Source organism: Trichoplusia ni, unplaced genomic scaffold (genome assembly GCF_003590095.1).
Source record: "Trichoplusia ni isolate ovarian cell line Hi5 unplaced genomic scaffold, tn1 tig00003304, whole genome shotgun sequence".
NCBI lineage: Eukaryota > Metazoa > Arthropoda > Insecta > Lepidoptera > Noctuidae > Trichoplusia > Trichoplusia ni.
Window position 1 is genome coordinate 25,580 of NW_020800371.1, and position 17,779 is coordinate 43,358.

General features: G+C 42.7%; 1 protein-coding gene across 1 annotated transcript; it reads left to right on the forward strand.

Moving 5' to 3' along the window:
* The first annotated feature begins 767 nt into the window (after nt 1-767).
* LOC113507846 lies at nt 768-1,928 on the forward strand. The gene has a single exon (XM_026890770.1). It carries the CDS (start codon nt 768-770, stop codon nt 1,926-1,928), a length of 1,161 nt encoding a protein of 386 aa, XP_026746571.1.
* The last annotated feature ends 15,851 nt before the right edge of the window (nt 1,929-17,779 follow it).

Sequence of the window (17,779 nt, forward strand, 5' to 3'; positions counted from 1 at the left end):
GAAATTCCAAGTCCGATTGCAGATCGCGTGCTATACGACATTGTTAAAACCCATATGATACATGGTCCATGTGGTGCATTTAACGGGAATCCTACTTGCATGCAAGACGGTCGTTGCACTAAAAGATATCCAAAATGCTTAGTGGATGAAACTGTAACGGGACATGATGGATACCCATTATATCGTCGTCGTTGAAGAGACAATGGTGGTTTTACTGTTGAAAAATGAGTGTCTAGACAACAGGTAACTTTAGATAATAGGTGGGGCGTTCCGTATTCGCCTGTGTTGTCTAGAACATTTCAAACTCACATAAATGTTGAAATGTGTAATAGTGTAGAGTCAATAAAATATATTTGTAAGTACATTAATAAGGGCAGTGACCACGCTACATTTGCGTTGAGAAATGAACATAATGAAATTACTAGATTTCAGTCAGGCAGATATGTATATTAGTTCTTCAGAAGCTGTGCGGCGGATCTTAAGTTTCAACATTCACGAAAGATATCCACCTGTGACTCATCTAGATGTTCATCTTGAAGGCGGTCAACGTATATATTTCAACGCCGAAAATGTTACAGAACGATTAGAGAACCCTACACAAACAACTTTATTCAGTCCCCCGCGCGCCGCCCCCGCGTACGGTTGTGCATCAACGCACCTGCTGTACTACCTACCCGCTTAATTAATGAAATAGTAAAATGCCGAATCAGTGTAATAACCTAGTTATAAACGAATTACTGTGCTTTTTACAATGTAAAATTGATATTATGGACGAAATAAGTTTGGTGCAGATATGTGAATCTAACTTTAAAGAGGCTGATATAACGACCGCTAAAAACATTGTCTTCGAAGCAATAAACTGTCGATCTACAAGAAAAGGGGACGGCAAGAACAAACGACTACTACAGGATATTATTAAAGTCCTAAAAGAAACAGAGCCCGCTTCATTGCCCACCTTCGTGGCGAAAGATCTACACCGTCTTCCGCCGGTGACCTTCGACTACGTGGATGTAACGAGCCTACTTAAAGATATCTTAGTGCTTAAACAAAGCATCCACTGTATCCAAACAGATTACATAAAAGCATCGGAATTGTTTCAATTACAGCAAGAGATAGAAAATATTAAAAGTAGTCAATATCAGGCACAAAGTGAGCAAAATATTGGCGCGAAATATAACAACGGCTCATTTTTAAATAACGAAGCCAAGCGCGTCCCGAGTGCGTCGTCTTTGCGGCAGCAAGCAACGTCCAGCGCGCATGCGCCTTGTTGCATTCCGTCGTCGACACCGTTGCCGTTCCGCACGCCCGCGCAGGGCGCCACCGCTGCGCCCGCCACTGCTTCTGTACAGGCGCCGCCCCCCGCGCCCGCAACACCGTCGCTTCCCGCGCGCTCGATCGCGCCGCGCGTGACCCCGTCAGCTGATCGCTTTGACAACGATATAACTATAATTCCTAAAGCTACCGAATTGCAAAGTTGCCCTGTGAAAACGACGGAACTAATAGATAACACCTTTGATGAAATACAATTTGATGATAGTTTTACGACTGTCGTAAACAAGAAGAAGAAAAAGACTTATACAGGCGATAGGATTCCCAATCAGCGGGGAAAAGCTATACTTACCTCCAGCAAACTTAAAATAGTGCCTAAATTATCTTACATATACGCCTCTAGATTTGATAAACATACCACGGAAAGCGACATCTACGATTTTATTAAGGACTGTGGACACACGGTCATAAAGGTTGAAAAACTTGTCCAATACAAAGAGACAGCATTTTCGTCGTTTAAAATTACGATTACACAAGACCAGGAAAACATTTTCCTTAGCGCTGAGTTCTGGCCGTGTGGAGTTGAATACAGGAAATACACGTTTAAACGCAAGTTTTATAAGAACGACAACAATACCAGACCTAAAAATGAAGACTAGCATAGTCTCTTTTAATTGTAGATCTATAAAACGATGTGCTAACCATATTACCGACCTATGTGAAGAACATGACATTATTGCACTCCAGGAGCATTGGCTACTTCCAGATGACCTGGGTTACCTGGACAAAATTCATCCCGATTTTTCCGGTCACGGAGTGTCAGCAGTAGATACATCGGCAGGCGTGCTAAAAGGAAGACCTTACGGGGGAGTAGGAATTTTATGGAGAAAATCCGTGTTTCCTAATGTAAGCCCAATCAACACCGGATCGACGCGCGTTGCGGCTGTGTGTATCCAGCTTACCGCCGGCCGCACCTTTATAGTAATGTCGGTTTACATGCCTACGGAGGACGCGGACAATCTACCTTTGTTTACGGAATGTTTGGGTGTTATTAGTGCAGTTATCGAAACGAACGACATAGAATCAGTGTTAGTGCTTGGTGATTTCAATGCCGATGTGTCTCGTTCAAGTAGTCTATTTGGGGGTAAGATGCTAGATTTTTGTAATGATCAGAGTTGGGTGTGTGCCGACCTTGCCTTACTTGGAACATCTGCGAATTCATTTACTTATCTAAGTGACGCCCACGGCACCACGAGCTGGTTAGATCACTGTATTGTTACCGAGGCTGGTTTAAATATGGTTGAAAGAATTTATGTTTTAAATGATGTATATTATTCAGATCATTTTCCTATGATTATTGAATGCAATATTGATATGTTAATACCAAAGTCAGATAAGTCTCACAGTCACTCAATTAAGAGAGTGATATGGGGTGTTAGGAATTCAGAACAGAAATATGACTATGCAGGCTTGTGCTTTAAGTATTTAGATGCATATGAGTGGCCCACTATCTCATGTAGAGTAAATTCATGCAATGATTATCAGCATCACAGTTTAATTGATACATATTATAACCAAATAGTAAACAGTATAACAAAAGCTGCAAAGCACTCATATCGAGGTAAAATACATGACCGTAAAAAACCAGTCATTGGTTGGAACCTCCATGTTAAAGATTGTCACGCCATAGCTAGGCAATACTTTCAATTGTGGAACTTTTATGGACGCCCTACACAGGGTATTGTATATGAAAACATGATAAATAGTAAAAAGATTTTTAAGAATAAAATCAGGTGGTGTCAATTAAACGAAACAAAAATAAAAATGGATATCATAGCTTCGTACAGAAATAATAAAGACTTTGGGAATTTCTGGAAAGAAACCAATAAACTAAATTATAATTCGAATAGGCCTTTGTCTATTGAAGGAAACCAAGACCCTTCTAGTATAGCTAACTTGTTTGTTAATAAATTTAATCCCTTGCTACAGTCTCAGTCTGCCTTTAATAGTTCCATTAGTCAGAGTTTAGAGGCGAGGCGCGGGACCCGTGGTGATCCGGAGACCGCAGACGAGAGCAGCACCGCGCTGCGCGTCACACCGGACGACGTGTACCAGTGCGTCACGCGCATGAAACGCGGCAAGTCTCCGGGCCACGATGGGCTCAGCGTCGAGCACCTTTTATTTGCACCCGAGATACTTTTCGACAGGCTTGCGTTGTTATTTAATTTGTGTATTGAACATAGTTATTTACCTGCAGATTTTATGAGAACTGTTGTTGTTCCTATTGTAAAAAATAGAACTGGTGATGTGTCAAGTTCGTCAAATTACCGACCTATTTCATTGGCAACTATATTCTCTAAAGTATTTGAAACTTTAATTATGAAACATCTGAATGAAAACAATATACCTTTAAATAATGCACAATTTGGTTTCCGGCGAGGCTCGTCCACCGATTTCGCTATATTTGCCTTAAAAAATACGGTATACGAGTATTTAAATAGAAACACCACAGTATACTCATGCTTTTTGGACTTAAGCCGTGCATTTGATACTATAAATTACAGTATACTGTGGGACAAATTAAGGAAAACCAAAGTACCACCGAAAATCATAAATGTTTTAGAATACTGGTATGCCAATCAAATAAATCAGGTGAAGTGGAATAACACTCTGTCGGAGACTTATAGACTAACAAGTGGAGTGAGGCAGGGTGGTCTGACGTCACCGGTCTTATTCAACTTATACATAAACGAGCTGATCGAGGAGCTGAGCAGCACCAGAGTCGGATGCCAGGTCGGCGGAGTGCGCGTTAATAATCTTAGTTATGCAGACGACATGGTGCTGCTCAGTCCTTCGGTCAACGGTATTAGGCAGTTAATAAATGTATGTGAAAAATATGCAACACGACACCACCTAACATACAATGTAAAAAAAACGGAAGTTATGATATTTAAGTGTAAAAAAGGCCCTGATGTAATACTACCGATAAGCTTATGTGGAACCGTGCTTAAAATTGTTAAAAAGTTTAAATATCTGGGACATATTATAACAGAAAACCTAATGGATGATGACGATATGGAACGACAGAGGCGCAGTATAGCCTGTAGGAGTAACATGCTAGCCAGACGATTCTACCACTGCTCCAAACAGGTTAAGGTGACGCTGTTCAAGGCGTACTGTCAGTCGTTCTACACCAGCCAACTCTGGTACCGGTTCACGAGAAGTGCGTTCAACACTCTTCGTGTACAATATAACAATGCTTTCCGGGTAATGATGAACTTGCCCTGGCGGTGCAGTGCGACTGACATGTTCGCTGAGAACAGAGTTGCAGGTTTTGTCGCACTAGTGCAGAGGCTCAGGGTATCATTCTACAGCAGAGTAGCCCTGAGTAACAACAACATTGTGTCCTCTGTTTTCCATAACGTCTTTCTAAAAAGAGAGATTAAAGATTTATAGGATTTTTAATTTCATTTAGATTAAGTTTTATTTTAATATTGTTATTTTATTTTATTTTAAAGTTTTCTATTATTAGTTTCTAGTAGTCTAAGTCACAATGTTTTTGTTATGCATGTTATGGGTTTAATTGCCTGAAATAAAGAATATTTAATTTTAATTTTAATTTAATTTAATTTAATTAGCATTCTTTCGACTTTGCCAAACTGATGATTTTGCAAAATCTCTTTTGTATGAGGAAGTTCCATCGTATTATACCTACAATAAGCAACGAGGTGTCTTTAATCGGAGACGCCGTGGCAGGCCTGTAGGTGGCGAGTCAGGTATTTTCACAGAACATGTTCTTGGTAGAGTGTATACCGTTCATCCTAACAACGCTGAGTGTTTCTATTTGCGATTATTATTACACACAGTGCGAGGACCAACCTCATTTATAGATTTTAGAAAAGCTTGACAAGCGCGTCATTTGCTTGAAAATGATCAGCATTGGGATGACGCTTTAGCAGAATCCTGTATTAGTGATAATCCACGATGGTTACGCCATTTATTTGTAACATTACTAACATTTTGTAATTTGTCAGATGCTATACAATTATGGGAAAAATATAAAGAAAAACTTGCAGAAGACTTTCTTAGGAATATATCTCACAATGATGAAGGCACAACTAATGATAACGTCCGTGATCTTGCTATAAATCAGTGTTTATTGGCTCTTCAGGATGACTTAACAGCAGTAGGCGGTAAATTACTATGTGAATATGGTTTGCCAAAATTGCCAACACCAACCTCATTCGGAGACGTTACTAAAAGGGAATATTCCGCAGAGATTGGTTACAACCCAATGGAACTGCTGACGACATTAGAAAGCGGTGTCCCAATGATGACTGCAGAACAACTGCAGAACTGTTCAGTCTATGATCGCATGTGCGAGAGTGTTCAAAATAATTTGGGAACAATATGGTTACTAAATTAATATTAGCTTCCGTTCGAAACCAGGGTAAAATTGCTCTTGCCGTGGCTTCATTAGGGATAGCTGCAACATTGCTACCAGGAGGTAAAACTGCTCACACTATGTTTAAAATACCAATTGATTTAGATCGCACGGAAAGTCCAACCTGTAGTATTTCAAGCAATAGCGACAAAGCTAAGGTATTACGCGAGTGTAATTTAATCATATGGGATGAGTGTACGATGGCCCATCGAAAAGGAGTAGAAGCGGTAGACAGAACTTTAAGGGATGTAAAACAAAATGATCGACCGATGGGCGGTATCACGGTTTTATTTTGTGGTGATTTCCGACAAACCTTACCGGTAATACTACGGGAAACCCGAGCTGATGAGGTTAGGGCTTGCCTGAAAAGCTCTTATTTGTGGAGTGATATACAATCGATGCATTTAACTATAAACATGCGAGTGAGAACTGGAGATAATCCAGATAATAGTCAATTTTCTAATACATTATTAAAGATTGGTGGAGGTACCTATCCACAACTACACCAAGGAAAACTTATTTTGACGCCTGAATTATGTTGTATAGTTCAATCTCAAACACATCTGATATCGTCGGTTTACGGTGACAAATATATTAAATAGGGACAATACTTGGCTCAGCGAAAGATTCATTTTAACTCCTCGCAATGATCAGGCATTTGAGATTAATAACAAAATACTGTCAAATCTACAGGGGGAAAGCAAAGTTTATAGATCAATAAATAGAATGGTCGATGAACAAGAAGCCACTAATTACCTACTCGATAGAATTCTTAAATTCTTTAAATATGCCCGGACTTCCTTCTCATGAAATTTGTTTAAAATTGGCATTCCGATTATTCTACTCCGAAATTTAAGACCACCACAACTTTGCAATGGAACTCGACTGAAAGTAACCCAGTTGCAACAAAATATAATCAAGGCTCAAATTTTAACAGGTTGCGGTGCAGGAGAAACCGTCTTTATCCCCAGAATACCCATTATACCAAATAATTTTCCGTTCCAATTTAAAAGAACGCAATTCCCGGTATCGGTGTGTTATGCAATGACAACTAATAAAGCTCAAGGGCAGACTTTTCGTGTTGCCGGAGTAGATCTCGGTGTCAGTTGTTTCTCGCATGGTCAGTTATACGTTGCTCTTTCCCGGGTTAGCAGTTCTAGAAATCTTTATGTTCACGTGCCGGACGCAACAACTTCCAATACAGTTTAAGCCTCATGTAAATGTGATCTAAACAATATTACCAATACATTAACTTAATAACAGAAGGAGTCACACGCTAACAGATTCGCGGACACAGCTATCTTTTCTGCCGAAAGTCGCTATTACACGCGAACGAAGTCGCGGGCAAAAGCTAGTTAATGATAAAGATCTACCAGAGTATAAAGTACAGTGTTATATAGCAAGTGAACAAACCGATGTTGTCACTTATTATTCAAACTTTATAAAGGGATTTTCAAATTTTAGCAAATTACAACGTGTCATAGCTTATGTTCACCGTTTCATACATAATTTGTGCCATAAGAATAAAAGGCGTCTGGGTTATTTAAAACTACATGAGTTAGAGTCAGCATCATTATCAATATGTAGATTTGCACAAAGAGAAACATATCACACGGAATATTGTTTGCTCAAAAATGATAAACAGTTACCTATTAAAAATCCATTAAGCAGTTTAAGTCCATTCTTAAATAAAGAACAAGATTTGCTACGTGTTGGAGGCAGATTAACAAATTCATTATATGATTATGATACTAAACATCCCATATTACTTCATTCATCCCATCAAATTACACACTATCACATACTATTAATGCATGCAGGTCCTCAATTATTACTGGCAACTATAAGACACAAGTTTTTGGTTGTTGGTGGTAGAAATCTTGCTCGAAAGGTTGTTCACAATTGTATCAAATGTTGCAGATTTTCAGGAAAAACTAAACAACCAATCATAGGGAATCTTCCACCACAACGAATACATGCTGAGTATCCATTTTTAAACACAGCAGTAGATTATGCAGGGCCAGTCATGATATTGAATCGTAAGGGCAGAGGTAGTCAATTAATTAAGTCCAACTTATGCATATTTGTACGTTTGGTCGTTAAAGCAGTGCACATTGAACTTGTGACTGATTTGAGTAGTGAAACATTTCTGTCCGCTTTACACAGATTCATAGCTCGCAGAGGAAAACCAGCCATCATCTACTCTTATAATGGTAGATATTTTGTAGATGCATCCAAGGAATTAGCTCGATTCCTGATACATAATTCAAACAAAATCAGTGAAAAGGTATCGGAAATGTCAATTCAGTTTAAGTTTTCACCAGCTTATAGTCCTCATTTCAACAGATTAGCTGAGGGTTAGGTAAAGTCAGTTAAATTCCATTTAAAAGGGGTTTTATCATTAGCAAACTTGACATATGAGGAGATGAACACTGTGCTTGTACAGATTGAGGCCGTCCTGAACTCGAGGCCTCTCACCCCAATATCTTCAGATCCTTCAGATCTAATCGCTCTTACACCATCACATTTCTTAATTGGACGAACTCCGCTACTTCCTTCATCAAAGGTCAAAGATGAGGACGCTACAAGAATACACACGTTATCTCGTTACAAGAGAATCCAAACTTTAAAGGCTCATTTTTGGAAAAGATATAACTTGGAATACAATGACATTACAGAGTTGCAACGAAGACAAAAATGGCGCAATCAAGGAGAGCAACTTCAAATAGGCGAAATGGTGCTGGTCAAGGATGACCAAGCACCTCCCACCAGATGGCTACTAGGGCGCGTAACGCGCCTCTACCCTGGCACCGACGGAGTCTCACGAGTCGCCGACGTGCTCACTGCGTCTGGCACGATACGGCGAGCTTACAACAGACTATGTCCGCTTCCTGTTATAGCGGACCAGAACATTGTTCCTGCAGCTGCCGGCCGCCTGCGACGCTGCGCGCCGCGTTGGCCTCTGCCATTTGCCGCTCGAAGGGAACGCCGAGCACACACAACCATCCAGCCTCTTAACCAACGTCGGATTATAGTCATTAATTCATTATAATTTTATAACTTCAATTTTTACCTTGTTAAGTACGTACATTACAATTTTACAAATTGGAAAGGAGCCTAATTTTCAACATCCAGACCAAATCCCCACATCCTCATCGTCCATATGTATCATCTGTTTTACGTCGTAGTGTAGTGCCCAAACCAAACCTCCCTAAAGCCGAATATCTCGCTATAAAGAACCTCAAGAACAGACAAGATGTAACTATACTCCGTGCAGATAAAGGAAACGCTACGGTTATCATGGCTACATCACACTATAATGCAAAATAGAAGATCTTTTGTCGGACGCAAGTACATATAAAGCAGAAATGAAATGAAATCATTTATTCTGCAAATAGGATATTTCATCACTTTTACATATCTTTTTATGAGATCGCTGGAGCCGACATTTCCTATCTGACTACCCTGAGAAGAAATGTCGAAACAAACTTAGGGGTCGTAGTCTCTTGTAAAGTCCAGACAGTTTTAAAATGAGAGTAAAGTGTATAAACTAATGCAGAGTATTTCAATGGAATGGATAATAATATACCTGCATAAGGTTTATACTTACAAATATATACACCGTGATTTTTTAGTCGTCTTAAGCCGCATACAAATTTGTTGCGTTACATGATACGCAACAACTTGGTTCGCACGTGCGTACCACTATCGAACATCGAACACTCTGTTCGTCAAACATGTTCGCGGCGATCCTTGTAGTGTGTTCTGTATGGACGGTGTTCGAAGAGCTTTAATAAATGTTACGCAACAAAACTGTTCGTATACCTAGATCTGGGCGGGGTGCGGACCCGTTTCCCACCATCTAGGATCCGCTTTAGGAAACAACATTTCGTGAATCACTGCGAACATTAAAAAATTCTCCGCTACTTCACAATCGACCACTTCCAACGGCGCCGTCATGGCTACTAAGATAGAGTTCACGACTGTTGTTCGCGAACTCGACTCGAACTATGTTTGCGTTCGTGTTCGAATATGCCGTCCATACGTACGAACCAAATGTTCGGGTCTGGTGTTTGTGTTCGCTATGTTCGTGTTCGTACGTGCGTACGCGCCTTTACAAAAGCAGCCCAGTTCATGTATCCAATGACTACAACACGTTCACGATAAAAAAATAGTTATTTATGAGATATTGAATACATTTAAAATGCATTTTTTTTCAAAATTATGATGCAATTCGTAGTTTTTTAGAAACACAGCTCTGTTGCGAGCGCGGTCCGAGCCTTGTAACAATGGTGAGGGGCGCGGGCAGCGGCGTTTTTATCATTTTTAAGAGTATTTTCAGATTTCTCTTGTTTAATTTTTCTTCGTACTTAGTCTTGTCTTAGTTGATGGTACTGGTGATGGGCTCCTTTTTCCGCACGTAGGCTCCAAGTCGGCCTGTGGCCGTCATGTGTGGCTTTGGGAGGCTGTCAGTCCAGCCATCCCAACTCCCTCCAGAAGCGCAGAAGTCTCCTGGGACGTTAACAGGCTTCTGTGACGGAGCTCGGTGAACCGAGGATCCCTGCCCGGCATTCCGCGACCCCCGTGCACTCCAGGAGCACGTGTGCCGCTGATTCTTCATGTTGAAGACAGCCTCTACATAGTGGACTATCTGTAACATTGATGATGAAAAGGTGTTTATTAAGTGGAATGTGCCCGGTCAGCGAGCCCACCACTATTCGTAAGTCGACACGCTTTAGCCCAATCAGGCTGCGAGACAGTCTCGGTGAGCAGATAGGGACCGCCTCCCTTGACTGCCTGCAGCCGTTCACTGTAGCCCAGCGATCGTTGTGATTGTTAGTAGTCTGTCGCCTTAGCCATGACCTGCACTGCACAGGCCTGCACAGGCAGATATGGCCGGGGGCCAAAGATCCGCGTGTCCGATCCCCTCCTCGCCAGCTGATCAGCAGCGTCGTTTCCTAGGGATCCGCTGTGGCCTTTTATCCATTGCAGGGTCACCACGTTGCCTACGGCAATGCGCTCGAGTGCTTGGTGGCACTCTTGTATCAGCGACGACGTGATAATGTAGTTGTCCAGTGCCGTGGTGATTCTACAGCCCGGGAAGTGGGTTTGGAGTAACAGTTCGCATGTTTCATCGTCGGTTCTGGTGTATTCCCCGTCAGGTTTTTTAAGGGACCCTATGTTGCGCTCAGGTTCGCATGATAGGATCTTTTTGACCTTGACCGCTTGGTTGTTGCTTGAAATATCTTCGCAGAAATGTCTCCAGGCTTCCGCCTTCCTGAGTCGGATACGCTTCCTTAGAAGTCGCCGGGCTTCCTTATAGAGCTCCCAGTCCTCTTGGTATTTGGTGTTCATTGCTCTGTTGAACAGTTGTCTTGTGCTGTGACGGAGTTTGTCTAGCTCAGGTCCCCACCACTGGTTCGCACCCCTCGGTTTGACTACGGGTAGTGTTGAAGGACAGGCTTTCTCAAAGCAGTTATTCAAGAGAGGCTGCAGTGGTGCCGTGGTGGATTTTGGCGTCTGCCTCCCTCAGACCCTCCGCCGTTAAGTTTCTGAACTTGTTGCGGTCTATCTTCCGAGGGTTTCGTCTTGGTGTTGCAGAAGCGATGGCCATTTCTAGTTGGTATCGAATCCACCTGTGGGCCGAACAGGTTAACTCACCAGACACATGCCAGTTTGACATGTGCTGAGATACCCGTTTGGTGGCTAGGGTGATGTTGATTATTGTTTGTGCTCTTGAGGTTACAAAGGTCCCCTTTGAGCCCCTGTTGAGGATATTAAGGTTAGTGGAAAAAAGGTAGTTCATGAGTTCCTCACCTCTCGCGTTCGACTTATCCATGCCCCAGATGACGTGGTGCGCGTTGCAGTCCGCTGAGATGATGAGTTCCAGACCTTCGTCTTCGCACCGGGTGATTCGTGCAACCAGCGAAGCCGTCGGTGTGACCTCGTCGCTCGGCAGGTAGGCAGATGCTATTACGACACTCGGTAGGCTATTGGAAGTGTCTACTAGGAGCCTTACAGCCGTGAGATCCCTGTAACAGAACTCAGTCATGATTATTGCATTGTAATGTTTTGGTAAAAATAGGCAAGTACGTGGGTTACTTACGGTGCTTTTGACGATCAGTTTGTGTCCTGTATTAGTGAGACCACAAATCCTGCCCTTCCTAATCCACGGCTCCTAGATTAGGGCTATGGACTCCATAGAGCCCTCTAGCTGCCTGCACAACATGGCCGATGCATTCCGGCTGTGCTGGAGGTTGGCCTGGATGGCTTTAATGGGGTTTGGTCGGGGAGCTGTCGGGTCCATCACTACCCAGCAGCATCTCCTCCCTCGCCTCGGTTTCTACGCGCCTCCACCAGTCGACGGCCTCCGGGGTTGATTCCCGGGGCCGGGCTGGCGGGTCTGCAGGCATGTCCTGGTCCATGGATGGGCCCGGGTGTCGCAGGACGCTGGTGGCTACCTCTACTGGAGCTTCTGTGGCCTAGCCAGGGGCGAGGTTAAGAGACTCGTCGCTCGGTGCGTTGGTGACGGGCGCCTTCTCCCCCTTGGTGTCATCGGTGTCCCTGTCGTCTACGATCTTTACGTAGACCGACCCTAGCTTATAACGTAGGCGCCGCTCCTTTTGCTTCAGGATTTTGGCCTCCTGCATGGGTATCCCCAGCAGTAGCCTGATCCCGTCGCATCCGGGCGTACGCTGCACGTTATATAGACACCAGCTGTTTATGTCGTAGGTGTCGGCGTTCGTCTTGTGCAGACGGATGCGGAGGCGGTCCACGTCGCCGTCGGTGAAGTCGGGGACGTAGATCGCCCCCTTGACGCGTTTTGGGATATCTTTTTGCCGGCATACGACCAGCTTGGTGCCGGGTAGCGGCGAAGATATCCTGCTTGTAGTGCGGCGCAGCCAGTCCAGGGCGAACTCATCCTCGCACCACATCTTTATGACGCCGTCGCTGAGGAAGGTCCTTCCTCTGAACGCTGGTGTCCGCACCGTGGGGTCGCTAGAGAAGACAGTCGCATCATACTCTTACATGATTTTGTCCTGGATGAGCTGGTACTGCTCCTCTGTGATGGCGCGATGGGAGTTCATAGTGCACGGCCACGCAAAGGTCGTTAGACCTCAGCGCGTGGGCGTAATTGACCGCTCCTGGTCCTAAGGATGATCGTTTAAGTCTGGCGCGCTTATCTTTCTCTCGCGGCGTCAGAGAGTCGTCGCGCCTAGCCCTCTTACCCCCGTTCGCAGGTCGAGATTCCAGCGCGGCCTCTTCCCGTCTCACCCATCTTGGTTAACCCCTGCGTTTTCCACGCGGGACTGTTCTTACTGCAGCTACTTCTTTGCTGGCGGCGCCGCCAGGCTCTCCGGGGCGACCGCGAGAAGCCCCTTCGCCTTTCGCGTCACCTGCAGTGGGATTAATTCCCGCGCTGGCAGCGGAACTGGGTCCCGCGCCTTGGTTCGGCTCAGACGTCGGGGCGGCTTTGGCCATTGCTGACCTCGCCGGGGCCGTTGGTCGGGGGACCTCTGGCTGTGCCCTCCTCGCGACCGCCTCTTCAAGCCGGCGCAGCCGCTCAGCACGCGCTCGTCGTCTACGCTGGCCTCTCGAGAGTTTCTCGAGATCTTCCCTTCCTGGGGTGCTCGGCGCCTGTCTGCCTGGCCAGCGTATCCTTCTTGGATTTGCCCTTCCTCTCCACCACCTGCCACAGTGCTTCCGCAGGACGGGTGCAGGGCGGCATGGCAGCTTTGAGGTTAGACAGATCCAACGGGTCGTTGCTCACCTGCGCGCACGGGAGCGCAGCAGATTGTCGATTGTGGTGGTGGTTGTTGGAGGGATGTTCACTGGTTAGCGTCACATCCTTCACCGGCGCGTGGGTCGCTGCTGGCATGGCTTTTGTTTTTGTGTTGTCCCTTTTACTATCTATAGGGTCTTTAGTTGGTTTCATCCTCGTAGCTTCCCACCCTCCTTGGAGCCCGCAAAAGGGGGCGCTGAGCACCGAGCGTATCCAGACGCCAGGATTACCACGAGGATATAGGTCCCATGCAGCAGACGGCGCAGTCCCCCGTCGAAATCGTGGCCGCGATTACCTTCGGGTGGAGGGTAAGAACCACCCAAAGTCGCAGACCTACCATCGCGACGGAACCGCTCGCCTCCACATGTTCAGGAACCTCGCCTGGCAGCCCTCGGACGGGTTGCCGCAGCCGATTGACCTGGGGTGACTAGACCCAGGCCTCCCGTTTTAGCAGAAGTCCAGACCGAAGAGTTCTGTTGCTTCTAGACGACGTCTGACCCGGCCATCCTTCAGCTCAACCTCTAGGCTTCCTTCGTCCTGCCTTACGGGTCTCCACGCACGGCACAAACACGCGGGAGGATGTTTACCTTACCCGACATCACGGAATGTTGTGATGAGCAGGCCCGCGCCAACATATCCTCTTATGAGACGCGGTGCAGGTGGTGGAGTTTGTGTGTGGGTGTAGAATAGACTTACATAGACTGTATACATATTTACATAGTGGGCAATATATATCTACCTTATAAGGGATAGATTACATAAACCTATATATGGTGCGTCCCATTGTGTCAGTCAGCCATCATAAGTAATGACCGAGTGCCCCAAAGGGACGCGGGCCCTCCTCTTTTATCCGGGCTTGGAACGGGCACCCCAGCCCCCTATGCGCAAACACAGAGGCGAGCTGTGGAGACAGTCCCCAGTGTGCAAGCACAAAGGGGCTGCGGAGTCAGAGTTAAAGTCTTAGTTGTTAAGTCTTGTAGTGCTTAGTAAAGTTAAGTCTTAGTTGATGATAAAAATATAATAATCGCGCCTAGGGGTATTTTACGTCGGATACATGAACTGGGCTCCTTTTGTAAGACGACTAAAAAATCACCGTGTATATATGTTGGAAAAGATAAAAAAAAGACGCAAATGAGTTGCATATTGGATTAAATAATAATTAATATTAATAAAAATAAATTCATGCAAAAACACAAAAAATTACAAATCTGTAAAAGATTATATGCAAAAGCACAAAACATGTCAACAATTATATACACAAATAATGATAGCTGTATAAGCGAGCAGTTCAATTCCAAGCATTTTTATCATTTAAATAATCTGATATTTTGTAATATCCTTTTTCCGGATAGTTTTAATTTAATAAAAGTTTTAAATTTCTTAGTTGGTAGCTTACGAACATGAATGGGAAGCTTGTTGTAGAAACGTATACATTGACCAATGAACGAGTTGCTTACTCTATGAAGACGAGTAGCATGTACGGCTAAATTATGTTTGTTCCTTGTATTAACTGAGTGAACATCGGACAATTTCACAAAGTTTGATTCGTTTTTATGAACAAACATTAAATTCTCAAATATGTACTGTGAAGTTACAGTCAGAATGTTTATCTCTTTGAATTCCTCTCGGAGAGAAACCCTTGGGCCCAAATTATAAATAGCGCGGACAGCCCTTTTCTGAAGCACAAAGATAGAATGAATATCTGCACAGCCTCCCCAGAGGAGAATCCCGTACGACATAAGGCTATGAAAATAACTGAAATAAACTATTCTGGCTGTATCCACATCAGTTATCTGTCTAATTTTTTTTACAGCATAGGTCGCTGAATTTAGCCTGCCTGATAACTTAGTTATGTGAGGGCCCCACTGTAACTTGGCATCCACAGTTATGCCAAGAAAGACAGTTGACTTAACAGGGTCCAATTCTAGCCCATTCAGTTGTACATTGGTACTTAATTGCCTTACATTCGGCCTTGAAAATTTAATTAATTTAGTTTTACTTGAGTTTAAAAGTAGATTATTTATATTGACCCAATGAACAAACTTTGCAAGGACAACAAATGATGTGTCATCAGCAAATAATAGAATTTTGTGATTATCCCATACATGAAAGAGTAAATCTTTAATGTAGATCAAAAATAGAAAAGGTCCTAGTATTGAACCCTGCGGTACACCCATAGTTACAAGAGCTCCTTCAGTTTTTTTGCCATTTACATCTACTCTTTGAACTCGATTTCTTAAATAAGAGCTTAATAGACTAAGAGACTTATTTCTTATGCCATAGTGGTGCAGTTTTCTGATCAGTGTATCAAGACAGACACAATCAAAGGCTTTGGACAAGTCACAGAATATACCTAAAGCGTCCTCTGAATTCTCCCAAGCCTCATTTTTGAGTAACTCCACACCCGCATCAGCAGTAGACTGATCCTTGGTAAATCCGAATTGTTTAGAATGAAAAAGATTATGTCTATTGAAATGAATTAGCATTTGGTTCAAAATTAATTTCTCAAAAATTTTGCTCAAAGTGGGCAAAATTGAGATTGGTCTAAAATTAGTTGGATCGGTTGTACTTCCTAATTTGAATAATGGAATCACTTTAATTAACTTCATTAAATCTAGAAACACACCGGAGGCGACACAAGAATTGAATACTATTGCTAGAATTGGGGCGATTGATTTAATTAATGAAGATATAATATAAACAGACAGTCCCCAAAGGTCAGCAGTTTTCTTAACTTCAATATTCTTAAATGATTTTAAATTTCCTTGGCGCTAACAAATGTGAATTCAAATCCTGTTCCGCACTCCTCAACACATTCTCGGAGTATCGAGTATGCGGAGCTGGAAGACGACAACAGAGTTCTGGTTGTTACGATCGGGATATTTGTGAAAAACTTTTCAAACTCAGTTGCTACCTCCATATCCGCCCTTATATCGACGTCATTAATTTTTAAATTTAAATCTGTATTTTTAATTTTACTTTTTCCTATTTACGTATTAATAATATTCCACGTAGTTTTAATTGTGTTTCCAGATACTTTAATCTTGTTTCTAATGTGCATTGATTTTGCCAAAGCACAGACTCTCTTAAAGAGCTTTGAGTACCGCTTGACATATTCTTTAAAGTACTCGCTATGGTTTATTTTCTTTTCATTATATAATTCAAATAATTTCAATCGACTCTTGAAGATACCTGGTGTTGCCCAATCACTAAACACAATACGATCACTTACAGAAACTGATTTAGAAGTAAAAACCTTCTTAAACTCGGAATTAATAAGATTAAATAATAAAGTGTAAGCTTGATCTGGGTCACTGTGATAGGACAAACTGGTCAATTTTTCATTTAAATTGCTATTAAAAAAATCCAAACAATATTTAGTAACAAGAACAAAATTTACAGTTTTCCTTTGACTTTTAACACTCTTCCTAGGCAACGCGATTAGCTGGACACAGTGATCAGAGTCTAGTATATTAATAACTGAATAAGAAAACGGCTTAATGTTACTAAAAATATTATCTATATAAGTACCACTAGTGGCAGTTGTTCGAGTTGGGTCAAGAAATGTCTTGTACAAATTATATGACTTAAATAATGTAATGAATCTATTTACAACATGAGCCTTTTCTAATAAGTTTATATTAAAGTCTCAACAGACAGCAATCGTTTAGTTAGTATTAGAAATTTTAAATAATACATCTTCCAGTATTTTCTCAAATATATCATATGATGCACATGGGGGCCTGTATACACTCAATACAACAAACCGGTCAAGCTCAAAACATGCTATCTCAGCAACTCGCTCAACAAACAGACTCACAATATCACTGCGTTCTTTGAATTTAAGATTGTTCCGAACAATAATTAATGAGCCACCATGTATTAAATTATTTCTGCTGAACGAGCTGGCCACTTGATGGTTATTAAAGCTGAACATGAACTGATAATCTCTTAACCAATGTTCTGTGATACATATGATATCAATGGAATTACAGTTCATGAACAACTCCAACTCCAATTCCTTACCCGTCAAGCCCTGAATATTCTGATGAACAATACTTAACATTTGCTTATTATTGATTTTACTACTAACATTCAACAGGCTTGACAGACCACAGATGGAAATTTGGCTATCATTGCAAGAGTTTGTCTTTATTGTCTTAATATCTAATTTAAATTACTTGGAACAACTTCCGAGGTTGTATCCACTAAACTACAATCTACATGCTCAATAGGAGTAGGGCGTTTAGCCAAGCAATTGGCTTTATTTAAAAGACAATAAG